At 35.8% G+C, this 22933-nt stretch overlaps 2 protein-coding genes across 3 annotated transcripts; both read right to left on the bottom strand.

Annotated features, from left to right (window-relative positions):
- Nucleotides 1-153: 153 nt before the first annotated feature.
- On the bottom strand, nt 154-5081 carry LOC110689295 (chloroplast envelope membrane protein-like). Its single transcript, XM_021866043.1, has 7 exons — nt 4125-5081; nt 3864-3949; nt 3117-3290; nt 2308-2422; nt 1324-1421; nt 1085-1220; nt 154-517 (listed from the first exon to the last, which is right to left on the bottom strand). The coding sequence occupies exons 1-7, from the start codon at nt 4773-4775 to the stop codon at nt 449-451; spliced, it is 1329 nt and encodes a 442-aa protein (XP_021721735.1). The 5' UTR covers nt 4776-5081; the 3' UTR covers nt 154-448.
- An 8597-nt stretch (nt 5082-13678) lies between these two features.
- On the bottom strand, nt 13679-21319 carry LOC110689297 (RNA-binding protein 28-like). Of its 2 annotated transcripts, none has more exons than XM_021866046.1 (20): nt 21096-21319; nt 20876-20912; nt 20539-20669; nt 20275-20373; nt 20092-20160; nt 19912-19980; nt 19728-19793; nt 19552-19633; nt 19164-19297; nt 18668-18807; nt 17959-18009; nt 17770-17852; nt 17626-17680; nt 17416-17530; nt 16146-16635; nt 15787-16000; nt 15570-15640; nt 14950-15118; nt 14737-14860; nt 13679-14503 (listed from the first exon to the last, which is right to left on the bottom strand). In XM_021866046.1, the coding sequence occupies exons 1-20, from the start codon at nt 21253-21255 to the stop codon at nt 13860-13862; spliced, it is 3003 nt and encodes a 1000-aa protein (XP_021721738.1). In that variant the 5' UTR covers nt 21256-21319; the 3' UTR covers nt 13679-13859. The 2 variants fall into 2 exon arrangements, with proteins under 2 accessions (XP_021721738.1, XP_021721737.1); XM_021866045.1 differs by having other exon boundaries at nt 17770-17855.
- Nucleotides 21320-22933: the final 1614 nt, after the last annotated feature.

A 22933-nucleotide genomic window follows, 5' to 3' on the forward strand; every position in this document is an offset into this window, starting at 1 on the left:
ATATAGGAGTATATGATATATTAGCTTCAACCTCCAAAGGAATTGTAGTTGGTTAGAGCATTGTGCAAATATCTACTCCATGTTATTTATAGAGGTTGAAGGGTTTGAGATCATATGCATGGGGCACAAGGTGAAAAGATAATGAACCAAACAATGCAAAATAATTTCCCAGCTAATTTCATTTATTAGCATATTGATCGTGCTCTTCCAAAATTTTGAGATTGATGTTTTCTTGACAAAATGAAAAGCAAATTGTGAACTTTACAACAATATGGAGTAAAATTTATGACTTGAACACTTGAAGAATCATACTATACATAACTCAACACTCAAAATTCATCTCCGGAATGTGATCTCCTCTGACAAATGCCTCCGTAGAAGAGAAAAAGAATATGAAGGGGATAATGCTCATAGCACATTATTCTGTATGTTTTGAAGAAAAATCTCTTCAGTGACGTTTCATTTCGTGGAAGATATTAAACACTTTTGGGGATAATCTTGGCAGGAACTTGAACAGCTGCAAATTAACAATCGATTAATTAGATTCACCATCTAAGGAACGAGGGGAAGGAAAAAAAAAAAAACCATGCTTCACACAAGCTATATAAGGCAATGAAATAGTCATATAAGCAACTAGCTTCCTCAAAGAAAAAACAATACGAGAATCTATCCTTGATAATACTGGGTTGAAAAAAAAATTCTCCACATTATATGACCATTTACACTCACTAGATTCACTCAAAAGCACAAGACCAAGAAAAAGGGTGCATGCCATTATCACAGTGACTAGAAATTAGAAGCAAAAAGTTTTCACGACTAATCTGGAAATAGGGACAACATGTTTGACCCAAGTGCCTGGTAACTTTCAGATTTCTCAAGGCAAATGAGGCATCCAGGTGACTGAGCCATGAATATAATTCAATTGTTAGAACTTTACAAGACCAGTAACAACTTTCTGCAAAATTGATGGATCATGAACCTAACAAGAAAGGGATTATTTTTCTCTCGTTGTTCTGAAAGCATTACCACAAAAAAAAAAAAAAACGACGACAGTGTGATCTATGATAAGAAAATGTATGCATACCCAAAGCTTCACACAAGCATCCATGATCACTGGTACCAGGCATATAAATATTGTGATTGTAGACTGATCAACCTCCAGTCCATAATGCTCGACAAAGACTTCACACACGGTTTGCCAACCAGATTCAGAATGATACCTATATAACAAATGCAGCATACATTAATATTAATTCTCTTTACAAGAATTCCTTAATTATATACATTTTATTATTAGAAATTGAGTCAGCTTATTAAGATTACCCAAGGAATATATCAGTGATTAGAATTATGAGAAATGCTTTTCCAGCATCTGAAATGTTGTTGATGATTTTGTATCCTGTGAATTTCAATAAAGCCACCTGCAATATTCAATGTTCAACGTAGAAGTGATAAGCTTCAGAAATTAAATTTTTGTATCCCAATATTTACATGTGAATATCAGAGTTCATACTTTATTTTGATAAGAAATCTTTTTCATTACCCACCTTCCAACCACAACACAAGGCTGCGAATGATGAAGGCAACAAATTAATAGATGTCTGTTACCTAGAATTCAACTTTTAATCAACTTCTCCTATAAATTATAAACGAAAAATTTACTTTTTCTTTTGTGTCTGAAGCCAAAGAACCAATACTCAATTGAATATACTCTAAATGCATCTTAAGCCACATCTAATCAGAGCACTAATAAGGAAGTTTCCGTGTTCCACAAACAAGCTAGTTGGATGGGGCAAAGAGAGAATAGTAGAGATGAACAAAAATATCAGTATTCCTCTTTTTACTACAATTCATAACTGAACTCGAGATAATCTTCTAAAGTGAGGAGTATCTCTTTGAAAAAGTGTAGCTGTCCAGCACAAAAAAAAAAAAAAAAAAAAAAAAAGATTTCTTCATGAACAATCGAAGACTTAATCCCAAAGATGGGGTTGGAAAGAGATAAAAACAAAGATTTTAGGACAAGATTTCATCAGATACCAAATCATGTACTCATTGACGCTTACAGAAGTACATTTTAGTCAAATCCTTAATGTCATTGCAAAATAATATCACTCAGAAATGGATAATAAAGCAGAGCAGGCACTATTTAAGGTGATGCACAACTACACAGGACCTCCCAAATTTTTATGTCAGGCTTCCAAGTATTTTGTATGAGACCAATTATTCTGTATGAGACACTCATTGATCATGGACTGAGCTGGAATCATACACAGATTTAAATGTAGAAGTAGAGCAAAGACATCTTACTTTGCTCTGGTTGAAGTATAACAAGAGAAACACTGAAACTCCAAATACCATGTCGGACCATATGTTGGCAAACGCATTCCGATTATTCAACCTCCATTCATCTCGCAACTCTAGCCTGTCAGGATAACCAATTCGAACAAATTTTAACACAAGATAGAAAACATTTTTGTGTATTTAAGGGCTAGCAGAAAGGATTGCTATTTCAATTGCTAAATTAAAGCAATTATGCTTTCCAGCCAAGAAATACAGTCTTATAGAGAGAGCCTTTTCTCACATCAGCAAACTAGGTTAACTTCCTAACTAGAGAATTGTAAGCAATGTATGAAATCATACGGAGCAATCACAGCAAAAAAAAAAAAAAAAAAAAAAAAAAAACCTTTATTAATTCCTTTATGTCCAAATCTACACTCTGATGATAAGTATATTAACAATTTAGTACACGTAACAGATAAAACCCGAAATTTCAAGTTATGAAGTATAGTTTATACACATTGTTATCATGCCATGACGCCATGAACTCTCATTGTAAGGGCAAAAAGGTTCTTCCATCTTGAAAAGAACAGCACTTGAGGTTATTTTTAATGGTATATCTCTCAAGTGAATAAAGGGAATACATGTACTTACAAGGCTAATCCCGATTAGACTGGCAAGTGACATTACAAATGGGTCAGGCAGCCTCAGGCCACGGAAAGCTCAAATCTAAAAACAATTAGAGGGTCATGTTTGAATTTCAAACTTATAGCCAGAAAATGCCACGCTAAAAAGTTCCCTGAAATAGACTTTATAAAATGCAATTCAATAGATCTTACGCTTTATGCCGCAATTCCCACCATGTCTCCTCCTCAGAAAGTGGAGGTGCTTTACCAATCTCCACTTCAAATCGAAGCCTTGCTTTCTCGGAATTTAATTCCTTGACCATTTCAAGCTTTTGAGATCTACGCACATCAAGCAACTCTGCAGCAAGTGGTACAGTCTTGACATATCTGTGCAGCAATACATACCATAGTGAAACAATGAATATTTCCATATTAATGATGATCGAAAATAATGTAGAACGAGTCATTCTTTTATAAATTGCACCTCTTATATTTTGGTGATCACAGTTAAGGAGCTTTAACCACTTATGTGCTTTAAATTATCATTGGATATCATTAAACGATACATATCCTTTAGTTGTACCGTTTAGTGTGTATATATTAGAAAATTTATTTCAAACGAGGGCATTCACGAATATGTGAAGAAAAAAATAATAATAATAAGGCAGATGCAAGCTCTTCTTCCAGTTAGCACTAGAGATACCTTGCCGAGGATAGCCTAATTCATTAATGAGCTACAAATTATATATTCGTAATTAAGTATTCTTCTTTCCAAATTGCTCAAAACATCCCAAGTTTACAACTTCATCCATCAATAAGGAACACTCTCTAACCATTTCAAGTTTGACAAGGTAATGCAGCCATGCCGATTTTTTTAAATGATGAACAACACACAAAAAGCAATTATTTGAGTTGTAATCACAATACGCCAAGCTAATAACAGAGTAGACAAACATTTACCTGTCTAAGAAAGGCATAAGAACGTAGTCATGCACAAGAAAATCCATTGCCCATGGTACAATTATCAAAATAGCCAAAAATTTAGCCTGCAAGACAGGAACACAGAGTTTATAAGACAAAATTCATGCACTTATCTAGCAATTGTTACATACATTCATACAGAAGAACTTAGATCATCCTAACAACATACACAATCACACAAGTAAAACAAAACAACAGAAACCAGAAACACACAAAGGCAGGCAACAAAAGAAAGACTACCGAATTCCTCGAAGCGAATTGAAAAACACGATCTTCATACAACAAATCATCATCCTCTTTCCCAAGAATAAAATTCTCAAGAGTCTTCACTAACCCCCTCTCAGGCATTGTCTCATCAGGGTCACCATCAATATCATCTTCCTTCAATTCATTCACATCATAATCATCAATATAATCCCAATCTCTTCTAACAGCACCATTTCCCTCATCAAATACAAGCCAATCCTCCCAATTCCTATTCTCCTCATTCCTAATTCCCTCCTGAGCCTCTCTCAACTCAATAAGCGCCTCGGCCCGGTTCTTCCAGGCCTCAAATTTCTCCTTCTCTGAATCCCCCTCTACCTTATCAGAACCCTCAACTTCAATTTTACTCTCCTCCTCAAATTCCTCCAAATCCTCCTCTCTTAAACCAAGCCAATTCCCATCTTCCTCAAAGAAAAACCTCTGCCACCAGCTCTTCTTCCTCGAATTAAGACCCTTTTTCTTCTTCGCATTCGGAACCACTAACCCTAAAACCCTCTGATTCCTCCCCCCAAATTCTCCCCTAACCCTAAAATTGGGCAAAAAATTGCTACTTTTCCTGTGAATTGAACTGCATAAAGTAGGGTTAAAAACCATGAAATTGTCAATTAACACTACGGAAGAGCTCATAACCACAACCCAACATTGTCAGCCAAAGATTCCCCAACAAATAAAATACTTTTTTGAACTCAATTTGAGATATTCAAGCTCAAAAGGTGCAGAATATATCACATTCTTGAGCAAATGCGTAAAAACCCTAAAATGCCGACAATCGAAGACTATATAAATTGATTGAAAAATTAGGAAATTGATTAGGAATTCTAAAGAGGGTTTAGGAAGAAATGAGCAGAGGAGAGAGAAAAATGGAGTGGATAAAACGGTCTGCATGTTAGTTTGGAGATGAGATAAAACCCCGGGAAGTTTTCTCATTTTTTTGTTTGTCGACATGGACACTAAATGGTCCACAAATTGCTATAAATCGAAAACTATTTGGAATTTTATTCTTAATTAGGGTTTCATGACATGGCTCGTTTACGCGATTATCGAATATTAGAAATATCAGGTAAATAATGTTAAAAAATGTGGGAGCAAGGGTGAGATGGTTGGATATAGGCAGGTATGATACGCGAAGTACAATTAATTAACTAGTTATTGTATATAGATTACTTGTGGTAAGTATGACTTTTAAAATTTACATTCACTCATTATCCACCAAAGTCATACTCATATGTCACATCGTTCTATATATGGACATGTCACAAGTGTGTAGAATAGACGAATATAATTCAAAGATAACTTGGTGGGATTAGGGCTTGTTTTATTGTTTCTCATTTGAAAGATGGATGATTTGATTTTTTGTAGTCCCAAAATTACTTTTGAAAGAGTTCAAAATTTATACAAGAATGAGAAAATAGTCTTGTTACAAGTTTGATTTGCAAAAAATTGTAAACAGTGGATATTAGGGTCATTTATCCAATAAATTGGAGGTAACTTTGTCATTCATCTACTTTTTCTTCCCATTTTATTTTCATTTAAAAGAAAAAAAAATTGTAAATATGCCGCATAAATAAGGTCCCTTCAAAACAAGAAAATAATCTTTATTTTTTTTTGGTGCACAAGAAAATAATCTTTATTGATTAAGATAATCATCATAAATCAATAACTAAATATTAAAACAGACACCGGGAATGACACATGTCACATTCGGGTGCTATTTTTTCCCTCCAAAACCCATCTTTTCTTACAATTATAATAATATCAATCCAAATCTTTTATATTATCTTATCACAAATATAGATTTTATTTGGTGTTTATTATTCTTCCATAAACATTTACCTAAAATGTTAATATTAGATTTTTCCAGAATAAGAAGTTTTAATAAAATTTATTTATATTAAAAAAATTATTACTCTAAAGCAACACTTTTATTTGTTAAATACAATTATTTTAATTATATATATATATTTTAAAAAAAAAATCAGACTTATCGTGCATGACACAGGACCTAAGCTAGATAAACACTGAATGACACCCGCAAATAACCGAATAACGCTCACACTTTTACATTGATTGACAAACCTAGCACCTTATAAAAATACCCCATATCATTTGTTCATTTAAACCTTATTTTTTAAATTTCTATTTCAATTAAATTGTTAAGATTCACTGTTTATCAAAAGGAAATGATTAAAAAAAATGAAGATATAAAGAAAGCATTTGTTATCCCTCAAAAAAAGGGGGGGGGGGGGCAAGTGTAACCACCAATTTCAAAACATTACAAACCAATAACTAGATATGAGCATGTTCTTTTTCATCATCCTATATATTTATGTAACACTTGTAAAATTGATTTGTCAATAATTGTGACCTGTAATTTGATCCGCATACGCACCAACGTTGGCCTCTTTTAAACACAATCCTTAGTAGAATAGTAGTTGTTAATGCCAAAAATCGTCGAGGAACGACCTTTGGTTGGGATACCGATAACTAGATAAAAAGGGGGGTTGCGAAATGTAAACAATGGAAATAGAAAGAAGAAAGACACGATATGGTGACGCGGAAACCCTAATGAAGGTGGGTAAAAACCGCGGGTGGCTACTTGTCCACCAATTCACTATGATACGGGCGTTATAGCCATTATTGGTACAAATACAACGATAACTCGGGCGTCTAAGGCCATAGATGGTAAAGAAATAAATAAGAACAAGAGTTAAGTATACATTAGAGCTATTGAGAAGATATATAAACGTTGAATCAATCGTTGTAGCTCATAGAACAATCGGATGAGACTTGTCGTCGTTTAGATCGTCGAACGGAGACTCATGATGTATCTTTTGATGATGTATCTTGTAGTGTATACTTATGTGGTGTTTTATGCTTGGAATATGATATGTATGATCTTCCTTAATGGATGGTCGTTGCTCTCCTTTTATAGGCCATTAAGTGGTAGAAAATCGGTTGAGGAAGATAAGGATGACTTCCTTGATTTTAGGAGGTTGTTTGTTGACTTCAAGACTTGGTCCCTTGAAGAATGTGGACTTTTTTAGGCCCCATATCCATTGTAACAACTTCATTGAGTGGTTAAAGGCTGCCAGAAATTCTCTCCTTGATTATAGGATCCACTAGTAACAACATCGAATTGTTCCGCAGCTTTATGGCGTCGCACTGCGAGACGCGTTATGGTTGGACGGGCGTAGCGTCAGTGTCATCTTCAGACGTCGTATGACTGAAGGACGTCAGAGGTCACTGGAGGTCGACGGAGGTCACTGAAGGCCGTTAGACTTCGATGTAGTTTGTCGGCCGTCAAGTATTGACGTTCGTCACTAAGGTGCGTCGTCACTAAGGTGCGTTATTGACATTTGCTATTGCTTGGAAATGAACATTAGTTTCCTTGGCATTCCCCATCTTATTCAACCTTGAACACCAAGACTCGTCTAACCTACGGTCGTCTTGGTCATAGGACAACACTAAGGACTTTACTTTGTGTCGTGAGAATTTCGCCCATAACAATAGCCCTCATTTTCTTAGTTGAAGCACGCCATAAACTAAGAAAATAAACTTTGCACCTGATGTTACATTCATATTGGTCCTAGCGTTGTTCAATGGCAACACTGGTTTGTAACTTATCATACTTTTGTCTTTACACACGTGTGTTGGTATTGAGAGACTTGTGATCTCGTCTTTCCTTGAGACAACCTGACTTGATGTCGAAATAACCTGTTTGCAACACTTGTTGGCGATGAAGCCACTCAAAGTAAAATTAGTTTAATAATCATTGATTGTTACTAGCGACATAGCCATGTAAAAATATAAACATACGATATAGTCAGGTGTCCAGACCATTTATGCTGTTGTCAAATAATGTTTGACAAGATAAGCACATAAGACATTGTAAAGTGATATCGGGCGACATGGCCATATAAGAAATGGTATCTGGCGATAAAGCCATACTGGCGACTAGGCCATGTCAAGTGTCATCGAAAGATGTCGGGCGACTAGGCCTCTTAATGATAAACTAGCATCAAGGCCACTGGCGTCTGAGGCCATTTATGAATCTGGCGTCAAGGGCGTCTGAGGCCATTTGTGAATCTGGCGTCAAGGCCACTGGCATCTGAGGCCATTTGTGAATCTGGCGTCAAGGCCACTTAAGCTATTGAAATGTAGATTTTCTGGTGACATGACCACATGGTGTTGAGAGACAAAATTCTAGCGACAAGGCCAATTGAATAGTAAAGAGAAAACATTTGGCAACAAGGCTAATAAGATGTCAAAGCATAGTGTTTCAATGCTAAGATCATTCAAGAAGGATATGAATTAAGTAAATATCACATATTAGTGTAATTACTTTATTAAGACGTGGTACAAGCGTCGTATGCTTTATGATTTCTAACTTATGGTCTTATGCATGCGAATGTCTAAATGTATGCACTATTTGAATCGTATCAATCATTGTCATGCGTAAGTAGTTTGTATGTGTATACATGCGTCATGAATTTTAGAAAATATAACAATGATGAGACATAGATTATAACTTAAGAGATAACATCATGACTTTTGAATTAAACTTTTGCTTTAGCTATCTAAGACATGAGTCATATGCATAACTAATCGACAAGAATTACATGCTATATACTTAGGTTGTTATCATGATATCGATAGTACATGAAATGCATCAACTAAGTTATGAAACTCATACCATTTAATATTGTTACGGTGTCTTGTGTCTAACTTTTGAAGTCAAGTGTCTTCGTTGTCAATCGGGTGTCATCGAGCGATTGTCACTAGATCTCGATGTTGGATTCGTGCGTCATGATGTCGAGACGGTGATCATCCTCGTATTGTCAACGGAAGTGCTTTGGAGCGCATATGCAACAACACATGAAATGACAAAGAAACATATGAATTCATTAGAACACAAGCGACATGGGTTACATGCAAAATAATTATATGAAAATAAAGCAAAGTGATTGGATAGGTATTCCCTGTGAGTTGTATTGAACATGCAAGTCACGAATAACATTCATATGACATTAGATCTTCGATTGAAGAGGTAACTTGCACTCGTGTTACTTTCGTCACTCGACTGTTCATCGACGTCGGAATCTGATGACGCTACTCGAGTTACTGTCGTGTCTTAGCTTGACATCGCGTCTCAACTCACTGTCGCGCGTCGGGATATGATGATGCATCTCAACTTACTAACGCGCGTCGAGATCTGATGACGCGTCTCGACTTGAGTCGGATCTGATGACGCGTCTCACCTCACTGTCGCGCGTCGGATCTGATGACGCGTCTTGACTTACTATCGCGCGTCAGAATAATCATGGTATCAAGTTCAAGTGTAAGGGTACTAGCCCCCAACTATTGTTGTTGCAACATGTGGTTTAAGTTTCTTGTACTTATCTCCATTAGGTTTGTTCTGGATGCCTTTAGGATAATCCTATGTCAAACTCACAATAATGCAGACGTTAATAGATAATGGACATAGCATATGCAGACATCTTAGTTGTGGTCGAAGTTTCCGTCTCTACGACTTTGATGTCAAATCACCATGTTGCTATTATATACTTTTGTTACCACCAACCCTATGACATGTGTCGCACGTGTGGTCCTACACACATTGCAAAAACATAACAATATTAGAAAAATTTACTTTGATATTTAGGAGTTTACCTCTCATGCACTACGCATGATGTTGTGTAACTTATCGTTTTTGGCATGATCATTGAGTGTGTTTGGTATCATTTCTATCTTGGTGATGATTAACTTAAAGTCATCAGAATTTGGTCCTTATGATCTTTGATCCTGTCAATTTATTTTATCTCAAAAACACTAGACATAGAGGTTAGTCATTACAAACATTGAGAAATTCGTAGGATAGCAATATGATACCAAACTAGCATCATGAACCAAGATTAACATAAAATATAATAATGTTGAATTCATGTATGTCAAAATAAGTAAAATATGACTTATATGATCACTTTCAAGGGGGAAATAATGTCGTTGATGTCTGACGTCGTAGTCGAAATCGTTGCAGCGACAGAAAGAAGACAGTATCTGCATGAAACTTTCTAGAGGCGTACTTTTAGCTCCGAACTCTAAATTGAGTGATTCTTGAGCCTAAATTCACTATATTTTCAAGATCTACAACTTTTCAGTTGCAATAGAGGGATAAAAACGAATGCAGGTCATGAAAACGTAAGTAGACAGAAGCAGACCGAAAATGGTTAATATTGGAATAATGGTAGTGTGGTGTAGCACCACGACTATAAGCTTTTGTGTTTAGAGAATATTTTGTGGAAATGTTTTTGGCTATAGAAATAGAATCTAGTTATCGTCCCCACAGACGGCGCCAAACTGTTAATGCCAAAAATCGTCGAGGAACGACCTTTGGTTGGGATACCGATAACTAGATAAAAAGGGGGGTTGCGAAATGTAAACAATGGAAATAGAAAGAAAAAAGACACGATATGGTGACGCGGAAAACCCCAATGAAGGTGGGTAAAAACCGCGGGTGGCTACTTGTCCACCAATTCACTATGATACGGGCGTTATAGCCATTATTGGTACAAATACAACGATAACTCGGGCGTCTAAGGCCATAGATGGTAAAGAAATAAATAAGAACAAGAGTTAAGTATACATTAGAGCTATTGAGAAGATATATAAACGTTGAATCAATCGTTGTAGCTCGTAGAACAATCGGATGAGACTTGTCATCGTTTAGATCGTCGAACGGAGCCTCATGATGTATCTTTTGATGATGTATCTTGTAGTGTATTGTAATACCCCCGATTTACTAGTTAATAATAAACAATAAATAAAGGAAAAATAAACAACCTTTAAATAAAGTTGCGGAAGCATATTCCTAAATCGAAGGTATTACCGTCACACTCGACAACCTGTCAAGTGTTAAGGCTTACAAAATTCCAATAATTACAACCCAATAAACTAGGTGAGCTATTTATACAACTTTATAAACTTGTTATAAACAAACTAATCGATCACTTGAGCTCCTTTAGCTACGATCACTTGTTCAACCTGTTTAGACGAACTTGACTGCTCACCATTAAGGACAAATTCCAAAATAGATCGTTGCAGGGCCACCATAAGAAAAAGACATGGCCGCAAACACAAGTAACAGAACAAAAACAAACACACACGTCAGCAAAAGCTGAGTAATCACCACATATCATAATATAGTGTATAATATAATAATTAACATTAATATATCAATTAAATAATGTAGTTCGAAACTACATTACACATTGTACTCTGAAAATAACCTCTGTCAACTCAACCTCGAATAATAACACAATCCTTCACTCAATTAACTCATAACCAATTAATGTGCCATGCTCTTTGTTTTATACCTAGCCTTGGACATGGGTAATTCGAATAACAAAACAACAAGTATAAAAACTTGAATACTCCCAATAACCAGAAAACACCTTGAACCAGACCACATACGGGCCAATTCCCACTTTAGGGGACCATAGAAAAATAATTAATAAAGATTGTACCTCATTCTTAACTTATGATCATTATCTCATTACCAACATGTCAACGACTAAGGTCTATAACGCCGAGCCTCAAACCAATAACAAAATAATTTTCAACATTTTGATTTCATACATCGATCAAGTAACCATTTACAAATTAATTAATAATATCTCAATAATGGCACAGGTTCCCAAAAAAACATAAGAATTCGATTCAAAAACTTCTCAACTCTTAGGAAAATAATACTAGTTCCCAAATATAATTAACTCACAACTCAAAAATAATACTCTGCATTAACAACCTTAAAACCTCAATAAAACAATACTCCCTATAACAACAACATTAAAGCCCTAGAAATAATTGTACAATCAATTATATACAACAAAAATAATATAATATTTAAATCAAATCAAATCATACAATATCATAATAGTTAATCATATATACAAGGATTACCATTAATAAATCATATCACATATAATAATAGTACAAAATATAATACAAACATCTCTATAATTTAGTGTGATTACCATACGGATGAATTCACTTCGGACTAGGGCAAAAAATAGGCTATCATAGGCTTTGATTTTACCAAAAAGAAAAAATATCATGTGGCTTCTCCATTGGTCTCATCATGATGTAACCATCAAACAAAACAATTGATATGATGATGGAAATTGTTGAATGAAAAAGAAAATTTAATGAAGAATCAAAGTTTTGGTATTAGTTAACATAAACCACGCACAAAAAACGAAAACCACTGCTCCCTTTTTTTTTTATTTTTCTAAAATACAATAACTTTATTAGGGTTTAAGATAATTTATAGTTCGTAAATAAGAGTTCTACTGAACATAAAATAGGAATTAAAAATTATTTTATTTATTTTTCCATAAAATATATTTTATAAAATCGTAAAATATCTGGGTATTACACTCTACCCTCCTTAAAACAAGTTTCGTCCTCGAAACTTAAAAAAGAGAATTCTAGGGTATTACAATCTACCCTCCTTAAAAAACAAGTTTTGTCCCCGAAACTTAAAATAGAAAATTTTAGGGTATTATATTCTACCCTCCTTAAAACAAGTTTCGTCCCGAAACTTAAAGTAGAAAGTTTTAGGGTATTACAATCTACCCTCCTTAAAACAAGTTTCGTCCCGAAACTTAAAGTAGAAAAAAAATTTGTAAATTTGAAATAGAGTAAAAACAAAACCAAACTTTTGCTTATAAAATATATAGATAGAGTACTAAAATATTAGGGGTATTACACTCTACCCTCCTTAAAACAAGTTTCGTCCTCGAAACTTAAAAAAGAGAATTCTAGGGTATTACATGTATACTTATGTGGTGTTTTATGCTTGGAATATGATATGTATGATCTTCCTTAATGGATGGTCGTTGCTCTCCTTTTATAGGCCATTAAGTGGTAGAAAATCGGTTGAGGAAGATAAGGATGACTTCCTTGATTTTAGGAGGTTGTTTGTTGACTTCAAGACTTGGTCCCTTGAAGAATGCATATCCATTGTAACAACTTCATTGAGTGGTTAAAGGCTGCCAGAAATTCTCTCCTTGATTATAGGATCCACTAGTAACAACATCGACTTGTTCCGCAGTTTATGGCGTCGCACTGCGAGACGCGTTATGGTTGGACGGGCGTAGCGTCAGTGTCATCTTCAGACGTCGTATGACTGAAGGACGTCAGAGGTCATTGGAGGTCGACGGAGGTCACTGAAGGCCGTTAGACTTCGCTGTAGTTTGTCGGCCGTCAAGTATTGACGTTCGTCACTAAGGTGCGTCGTCACTAAGGTGCGTTATTGACATTTGCTATTGCTTGGAAATGAACGTTAGTTTCCTTGGCATTCCCCATCTTATTCAACCTTGAACACCAAGACTCGTCTAACCTACGGTCGTCTTGGTCGTAGGACAACACTAAGGACTTTACTTTGTGTCGTGAGAATTTCGCCCATAACAGTAGCCACATTGTACCAGTAGTATCTTGAGCAATGTTATACTAGAGAGTAGTTACCACAGTAGTAACAAAACTTCCTGTTGATGATGAAAGACTAAAGAGCAGAAATAGCAAAAATCTTTCTAATTTGTATTAGTGTATCGCATAATTTCTCCCTAAAGATCTTTGGTACAAAATTTTGGTGATGTACAACATTCAAAATGTAGCTACTTCTGGAAGAGAAGCAGTAGCAAAAAACGAAACCTATGTCTGAAACCATCTTTTAATCTGCTGCCTGGAACCTTGTTTTTCACCATCTGGTTTATCAGAACTCTTCTGTGAAAACTTGGATCTATATTGTTCAATCAGCACATCCAGCTTATCCACGCCATCTTGGCCTAAACGGTCTTTTTTATTGTTCCTATTTCTCTTCTTCATAATTTTCCCCTCAGGACCATCTCCTGTAGGATTAATTACCTTTCTCTTTCTGGACTGCTTATCATTTTGAATGGAGGGTTTTGATTGAAGAGCATCCACAGTTCCATTTATGTGTAGAAATGACTTATCATGATTTTGCTTCTTTTCTTGGTTGTATCTATCTTCACTTGCTCGGACTGGCTGATGCTTCTTTCTTTGATTCTCTTCAGTAGCAGCCTCATCAGCTGCTCTATTTCCTTTCACGTGTTTTCTGCCAGTAACCCGATTTTCTCTTGATTTTTTATCATCTGGTGATTTCCTTTTTCTGGAATTCTCTTCATTTGATTTGGTGGATGAAGTTAAGGTGTCATCATTTCGATCATCACCAGTTTTCTGCAGCTGGTCATTAATTTTTAAGCCTCTCTTCCGTAATGTCTGAACATTATCAACAGCAAACTCCACAATAGGACGATGCGAAGGGCCAAATACCTCTGTTTATGAAAAAAATACCAAATATGAATAAAGCATTCTAAGGCATTTATTCAAATCATGAAGGGCATTCTTAAGGCATTTCTTTGAATGTTGAATGAGGCGTTTCTTAAACCACATCACTCAAATTATATGAATGAGGCATTTCCTCAACCACATAAGAAAAAAAAAAAAGCAACTGCAATCTCAGGAAAAGAAAAATCTCTGACAAATTATATACTGCTCAAGTAATTACCAGGATTGTTGTTAAGCACTCTTAATGTCACAATAGCATGTTGATGCTCTGCAAACTCCACAAAAGCAACTCCACGAGAATGATTTTTCACCTTTCCATTCTTAACATCACTAAGAAACTTTATCTGCACAGCAGATTCAGAGTGCAAACAACTTTAGTCTAAAGCAACAGCGCAAACAAAGATATGCCAATAACAATGAGAAACACACAAACCTGCCGTATCACAGGGGTCTGCTTTGAAGCTTTGGAAACAACAGCATCAATGCAGAGTTTTTTCAGTTGTTTTGGAGTCATTGACTTCGGTAAATTGTATATTACTAATCTTGTTTTGGAAACATGAAAATTTGGTGATTTAAGTTTAGTCATTTTTTTCTGATGCAACCTGCACAGGATCCAACCACCATCAATATAAAATTGAAGGATAATAATGACATGCAGCAAATGCTGGCAAAATAGCAGCCAACAAATCTGCCTTGATTATCCTTCAAATAAATGACCACAATCTCTATAATCAAGCAAAAGTTGAAATTTAAAGAATTCCTTTGTGTAATCAAATCTAACTCCAAGCATATTGTCAATTCACAGGTCAACTATGCTACAGAAAAATTTTGCAGGGTTGCAATAAAAGGCTTCTTTGCTGGTAGCTTCAGTGACTGAAAGCTCAAGACTTCTTTGCTGGTAGTAAAGGTATTGTGTTTTCTTATCCTATTACATAATAGGACAGGAGGCCCATATAGCACATTAATCATAACTGCCTAAATGGTAACTACTAACTAGGATGTGAATCCCATTATTCAAAATAAATTTAACTTCTAAATATTACTAGGACTTACGTTTGGCGTTTTTCCAAATCTTCCACTGAAATCCCTTCTGCGGCAGGAGTTCCCTCAACTATCAGACCCTCCTGTACAAACCACAAAACAATTCTGTTCAATAAGCTTAAACAGTCTGTACAATATTTTTAGCCAAATAACACAATAGCAGATGGAACTCTCAAATATGCTTTCAAAAACACTAGCCAAGAAGAAATGGAAGGAAAGACAGACAAACCTTCGCCAGGTAAAGGTTGCGGTGGTCTTCAATCTCTTTTTTGGAATCCTCCAATGCTTTTTCATCAGCTGATTTCTTGTCCAGTGCCTTAAATACCTTCAACTGCCTTCCTTTCAGAAAGATTCCCAGACCAGGTGCAGCACTTGCTGCAGATACTGCTGCATCAGCTGCATCAATCGTTTTAAATTTAAGGAATCCAGTTCCTCTTGGCCGCCTGCACATATAAGAATGATTATATGCATCATATATATATATATATATATATATATATATATATATATATATATATATATATATATATATATATATATATATATTACCTCATGGGAAGAAAGATGCAAGAAGATATATGACCATACTTGGTAACGGGATGAACAACAGGAAAGAATGATTGGATTTTTCCAAAAGTTGCGAATCGTTGTTTTAATTCTTCAGGATCAAGATCAAAAGGAAGATTGTTTATGAAAACTGTTCTTGAAAGATCATCTTCCTCATTGACAGATTTAGTGGGTTTGACTCTCGCTTTTTCATCCTTAGTCTGGATTGTGTGTTCAGGTTCTACACTGTTGCCCAAGTTGACTGCCTTGGCAGGTACTCCGTCATTTGAACCATTGTTTAAAGAAGATTCCGTCACGGAGGATGTAATAACATTTTGAAGGACCTTTCGTGCTAATTCTGCTTCCTCTTCAAAAGTGATTGTGGCTTCCTTTTCTTCATCTGAGTCAGATTGAGCTCCATCTGAGTCAGAGTGAGCTCCATCTGAGCCTTCAGTCTTTGTTGCAAGAGCCAAATCATCATTCTCCAATGCATAATCAGTGTCACTGTCAGCATCTTCATCAGCAGATTCTCCTATCAAATGTTACAAGTCATGTAAGAGAAAATTTAGATCCTACATAACTGCTCAACAGAAATTTATAAGTATCATGTACATGACCGCCTGGGTACACCTGCACCAAAAATCAACTAGAGTATGTTTTGCTCATTTGAGCAAAAAAATGACCAAACGAGCATAAAAAACTCTTGGGTCCACCCATACCCACCCCCACCCCAATTTAACAGCTCCAATAACAAAATTTGTTGAGAAATACAAATTATAGCTCTCCATTCCTCTCTCATCAAATAGGCCTTAAAAGGACTAAATTACCACCATCATATAAGCAGCGAGGCAAAGGAGGTTAAGTTCCTTAATTTATGATTCCAAACTACTCTATAATGTCATCTAGATAAGTATAGCATTACTGTATTCAATTGTCGGTCAACTACTGCCTTTTCCCCAGAGTTTCCACCTCCAAGCCCCAACACCTAAAAAGGGGGGAAAATAGAGAAAAGATAGGCAAGGAAAACACAACACGCTAAAAATTAAGAAAGTCTGCAGCTAACAGAATCTCCCAAGGCTACTGATATTACCAGGACTTATTTAGCTTATACTTAAGTCACCTTACTAAAGCCACCTTTCTCGCCACTCAAGTTTCTTATATGCCTCTCTCTCAAATCAGGAGAGAGTATAGAAATAAGACGATATAAAAAGTGATATATAAGAGAAAATTACCATATAATGCAACATCTTAGATAAGCGGCTAAAAATTTTTCAAACCCAGGCAGTTGAATAGAGAGAGGAAGAGGAATTACCATCATCTGAATCAACCATAGAAGTTACACCAGTTGTATAGAGTTTCTTTGGTACAGCCCAGTCAACAGCAATAGTTCTATTATTAAACTTTTTGCCATTGAACTTCAGAATAGCCTATGTGGAGGGAAAAAAAAAAAACATATATTCATACAAAAGACCCTCACAATTACCAAGCTAAAGGAAATTGAAACCAGATCAAAAGAACATACATTTTCAGCATCATGCCTGCTAGTAAATTTTACAAATGCAAACCCCTTGGCCAACCTGAAAAGGAAATTCAGTCATTTATGCAAACATAAAGAAGAGGATAGAATTTCCAGGTAATCCAGTCTGTTGTACAAAAAAAGCAATACCTTGTCTCTGGATTCCGAGGAATAAATACATCCCAAACAAATCCTGCAGCAGAAAAATGTTCATTTATCTCCTTGACTGTTGCCTGCTTCAGTGCAATAAACAAGTTTTAAATGCATTGCTTTACAAATGACGGTAAATATGGAAATTGCTTATGATGAATAAGAAAACCACAGTACAAAAGAATTAACCTTAAAAGGAAGGTTACGGACTATGACTTTCCACTTTTGAGCTTTGGAACCCTGAATAAGACATGCAAACCAATTAGAATATCATGCTTATTCAGTTATAGTCAACTAAATTATCAAGTAAATTAAATGACACAGAAAGGGCCCAAAAGAACAGTGAAGACATCATGATATTATGTTTAATCACACGGGGAAAATTTACAGTGCAAAGTAAACCTTCCTAATCCAGGCCTCCCACTCCTGCAAGTCACCTAATCTGCAATCTGCCTACTTATACCTTGATTTTGTTGGCAATTGTATATCTCTATATAATAATCAGTCATCTGTCGTATACTTGTATGATAGTCATCAATTGGACTTGATGTATGAAGTCACAGTAGCCACATTTTTTCAAATCACTTAGTACATTACAGCATTACTCCATACAATATAAGTAAAAACACTAGATAAGAGGACACAGTGGTTCCAAGACTGTTTGGACTTAAGACCTAACATGCCAAAAAAATCTAGATTATGTAGTTCACAAATCTTTCTAAAGTTCACAGTCTGCAGCTTTTCAGGTACTCAGCCATATGCCACATACAGGTTTCCAGCACTTAATCACTCTATCTTAACATGCGACTTGATATTGGGGAAACCATGCATCACATTTGAAATAACAGAAAAAGGCATGATTCATAATTGGGTAGCAAATCTAGCAATATGGGTTTACCTCTCCACCAAGTTGGCGTGCCCACACTGAACCTCCTTTGATTTCTTTTTGGTGCAAGGCTGCAACAGAAGCACGTGCAGATCTAATACTTGCATACAGCACTGCCGCAGCTTCCATCTTGCATCCATCTTGAGCAAGCCCTAAAACAACACCACACTGTTAATATCTGATTTTGAAGGCACAAAAGCAATTCAATTTCACAAGTGTTACAAGTCTTACAACAATAAAGCCCTATTGAATAGTTCAACATACAGACTACAGAGACTGCCTTTTCTTGATACGCACTTTAAATGTTAAGAAAAAAATAGCTAACAAACCAATTGGGGTGGGTCCTACAGTATTTATCATCTACCAATCCTAACCCTCCAAAAAAAATCTTGAATGTGCTTAGACAAACTAAAACAATGCAAGTCATGTTTGCTGCAACTTATCTCAATCTAGATAGCTTAAGCTCCATAAATCAAAATGGAGGGGAGAGAATGCAAATTTCAGTTACCATGGTGCTGAAGCTCTTCTTTTGGAAGTGGATATGTGACTGAACACACTCCATCAATCTCCCTAGCACGACGCAGGACCTCCTCTGCCATATCAGCATTTATAAGGCCTCCAAATATGACAGTTCTTGCAACCCTACATACATTTCAAATACGTATTTTTTCATGAAAAATTTCAGTATCATATTAGTAAAATACAAGTTAAAATTATATAATCAGATATGGACATATACCCTATGGAAAGTACACAATTTGCATAAACAATTAAACACAGCTATGCTGTACAAATTGTCCAACTGCTACATTCTCAAATATATATAATCAGCATATAATGCATAATTCTCAAAGCTAAATTTCCAAAATTAGAAAATAAAATTTGCAATTTAATACCTTTGTTTATCTGAAGATTTGCCAACTTCAATTGGACCAGCAGGGTCTCCCTTTGCTTTCTTTGGTGGCTTAAGTGATTTACCTATAATAAATACAGGTATGTCAACTTTGACGACTGGGTAACCTTCCACAAATAGGATTGAAGTGAACATAATGGAGCATATTGAATATCCTACCGATATCAGGTTTACTTGGAGGCTTAACAGGCTTTTCAGCAACATGAGGAGCACTATCCTTCTTATCTGTTTCCAATATAAATTCACGTATGTCACAATGACAAACAAGTGATTTACTCAAATACAAAGTAGGATGAAGCAGAGATGAAGGAACATTATCAATAGATGTATCGAAATATCCTACCACATTTACTTGGAGGCTTTTCTTTCTTTGCAGCAACATGAGGGGGATTGTCTTTCTCATCTGTTGTCACTACAAATTCAAGTATGTCATAATGACAAACAAGTGATCTCACACAAATAAGATGAAAGCAGGCATAAAGAAGCATTGCCAATATAAATGTATTGAAATATCCATTCCTACCTATTTCATGTTTACTTGGAGGCTCTTCAATCTTTGCGACAACATGAGGAGCTTTATCTTTCCCATCAGCTGTCATCACATGTTCAAGTATGTCACAGTGACAAATAGGTGATCTTACACAAATACGATTAGAGCAGACATAAAGAAGCGCAATCTATATATGTATGTATCGAGATATTGTACCAATTCCAGGTTCACTTGGAGGCTTTTCAAGCTTTTCAGCATCATGTGCAGCACTATCATCCTCATCTGTTGTCTTATCAGCATCATTCGATTCAGCTGCTGCTCAAGCACATAAGCAAGGAGATTCAGCATGACCGAGAGGAAAACAAACTAGAAACTACATAATCAGTCGATACTTATTCTAACCTAATTAAGTCACATTTTTATCCTCCTTTGTAAAGATGTCCATTTATTATAAATGAATATGTCAACGAGTCAACCAACCTGGATTAGTTTTAGCTCGACGTTGCTCCAACGAAGCACGATGAGAAGCATGTTTCACCACAATTCTCCGGCCACCAAGAGACGAACCATTTTTCATATCAATAGAACGGTCCGCATCCTCAGCAGTAGCACTGGGATCAAGTATAACCACATTAGTGAGTAAAAACAGCAAATGCATTAGTTCATATCACAACTGGAGATACATTCAGCATATTGTTCTGATGCTGAACAAAATGCTAAAACTTTGGGTCTTACTTCATCAATAACTAAAAATTCAATACAAGTATCAAATAATATTGAAAAACCCCACTAATTTAATTCAAGTTATTCAACTTACAATTGAACATAACCAAATCCTCGGTGTTCAATTGAACCTGTAAAATACACCCATATTACCAAAGTGAGCAATTACTTGCATTTCCAACAAAATTGCATAAAAACAATCAAATTAACCCTCTATTTCCAAAAATAAACAATAATTAAGATAAACCCAAATCACAAATCTTACAAAATATAGCATATTACAGAAAATTAACAATAATGGATTCAGAAAAAACCTTTCTTGGTGACCATGAAACAGCGGCGAATGGGACCCACATCACTGAAGGATTCTTCAAGCTGAGAATTGGAGAAAGAAAAGGGTAAATTTGAGATGAAGACAGTAGCAGGGCAGTGCTCAGTTTGCTTGCGTTCCTTCAATTTTTTGTTCTTCCCCATTTTTTTGGGTTTGGGAGGAGAGAGAAAGAAGTTGCGCAAGGTGAAGAAAAACAAGGGTTTAAGCTCAGGGCTTATTGGAGTAATAATCAAAGAGAAAGGAGTTTTTTCTGTATTGATTCGGGTCGGGTCGAGAAGCTTTTTTGGGGATGGTTCGGATACTTGAGTTCATGACTTCATGGAATGAATCATTAGTAGTGTGGGCTCATGATTGTAGGGGTGAGCTAACCGGGTACCCGGTCAAAATTTTAGGACCCGAACTTGGAATCGGGTCCTAAAATTAGGATCCGGAATTGAAATTGGTTCAACCGGTCCTAAAATTTAGGAATTGGTATTGAAACCACCAGGTACCAGTTCCGGTTTCGGGTACCCACTTGTGTATGTAATTGTTAAAATATATACAAATTATAATTCTTATTTTAGTTAGGTGCATTTTTAGCATTTAATACTTATATTTATATATGCATTAAGCTATTTGTATTTATGTTAGGTATTAATAATACTTTTTTAATTTACAAATTAAATACATTCAACATATTTTTATTATTTAAAATTAATTTAGTTTAGCATATATTAGGTTCTATTAAAAAAAAAAAAAAAGGTAATCGAATACCCAACCAGTTCCGGTTCCAAAAAGTTGAGAATTGGAATTGGAATTGGTTATAACCGGGTCTTTAATTTACTACCCGGAATTGGAACCACCGGGTCCAATTTCGACTCCGGACCCGCCGATTCCTAACCGGTTCCAGTTCCAATTCCGGGTACCCGGAATTTTTGCTCACCCCTAATATTGACACATGTCCCACATCCATTGTAGAGTCGGAGGACTCAGAGTCTCTTCTGTTCGGCTTCAATTCAGTTCAGTTCCTAATTTGATCCTCTCACTTCAATTCAGTTCAGCCCTAATCAGTTCAATTTAGTAAATCGGAACAGGCCTTCATGTGATCGTATGAACAGTAGGCAATGATCATAGATTCATAGCTGGGGAGATGCCCATGGGTGCCAAAATGCCAATTACCATCTTCCCCCTAGCTCTAAGTTAAAATCTTTAGTAAACTTGGGGGTTTTTGTTTTTGGAACCAATCTTAGTGAGGTCATTTTTTTAAAAGTGGGGTCTACAAATGTCCTTCCAGATTAGATTGCATTATGAAGTTTTGGATACATCTGGAAGCTTCTAAAACTTTCTTAAGCAATCTTGTATGAACTCCAAGGGCTAGATATGTGTAGAACACTCCGAAAACGAGTAGTGATAGACCACTACCAGGTATGGGCTCGTTGGGCCCATACCAGGGGCAAAAATGTAATTTCACGTAAAACTTACCCATGTTGTAAAAATGCAGTCTCTCTCCTCTCAATAACAGTATATAAATTATGAATAACAGTATAAAAATCAATAGTAACAGTATACAAGCCAATAATAACAATATAGAAATTAATAATAACTGATCACCGATAAAAAACTACCGGCGTCAATTTCGACCGAACTCAGCGATTTCTAGCATAGAACTCACCGTTTTTAATGGCTAGAGCCATAAGTTTGTGTCTCTTGTTTTTGGGTTATGTTTTTTTGGGTGGTTTCCGGTGATTTTTAATGGAGGTAGTTGCATGTTTTTGGATTTCGACCAAGGTAGTAGCCGGTGGGGTGGGCTTCTTGTTGTCGGAGGTGAAGGTGCGGTGGGCG

The sequence above is a fragment of the Chenopodium quinoa genome, unplaced genomic scaffold, assembly GCF_001683475.1.
Source record: "Chenopodium quinoa cultivar QQ74 unplaced genomic scaffold, ASM168347v1, whole genome shotgun sequence".
Classification (NCBI taxonomy): Eukaryota; Viridiplantae; Streptophyta; class Magnoliopsida; order Caryophyllales; family Amaranthaceae; genus Chenopodium; species Chenopodium quinoa.

What these genes read in the sequence shown, in the direction of transcription:
- LOC110689295 (XM_021866043.1), bottom strand. Translation starts at nt 4,775, where the DNA reads ATGAGCTCTTCCGTAGTGTTAATTGACAATTTCATGGTTTTTAACCCT. An exon ending in ATCACTGATATATTCCTTGG is followed by an intron (nt 1,221 to 1,323) that starts GTAATCTTAATA and finishes TTTGTTATATAG; the next exon opens with GTATCATTCTGAATCTGGTT. An exon ending in ATGCTTGTGTGAAGCTTTGG is followed by an intron (nt 518 to 1,084) that starts GTATGCATACAT and finishes GTTAATTTGCAG; the next exon opens with CTGTTCAAGTTCCTGCCAAG.
- LOC110689297 (XM_021866045.1), bottom strand. Translation starts at nt 21,255, where the DNA reads ATGGGGAAGAACAAAAAATTGAAGGAACGCAAGCAAACTGAGCACTGC. An exon ending in TATGGTTGATTCAGATGATG is followed by an intron (nt 16,636 to 17,415) that starts GTAATTCCTCTT and finishes AACATTTGATAG; the next exon opens with GAGAATCTGCTGATGAAGAT. An exon ending in AGACCCCTGTGATACGGCAG is followed by an intron (nt 14,861 to 14,949) that starts GTTTGTGTGTTT and finishes TCTGCTGTGCAG; the next exon opens with ATAAAGTTTCTTAGTGATGT.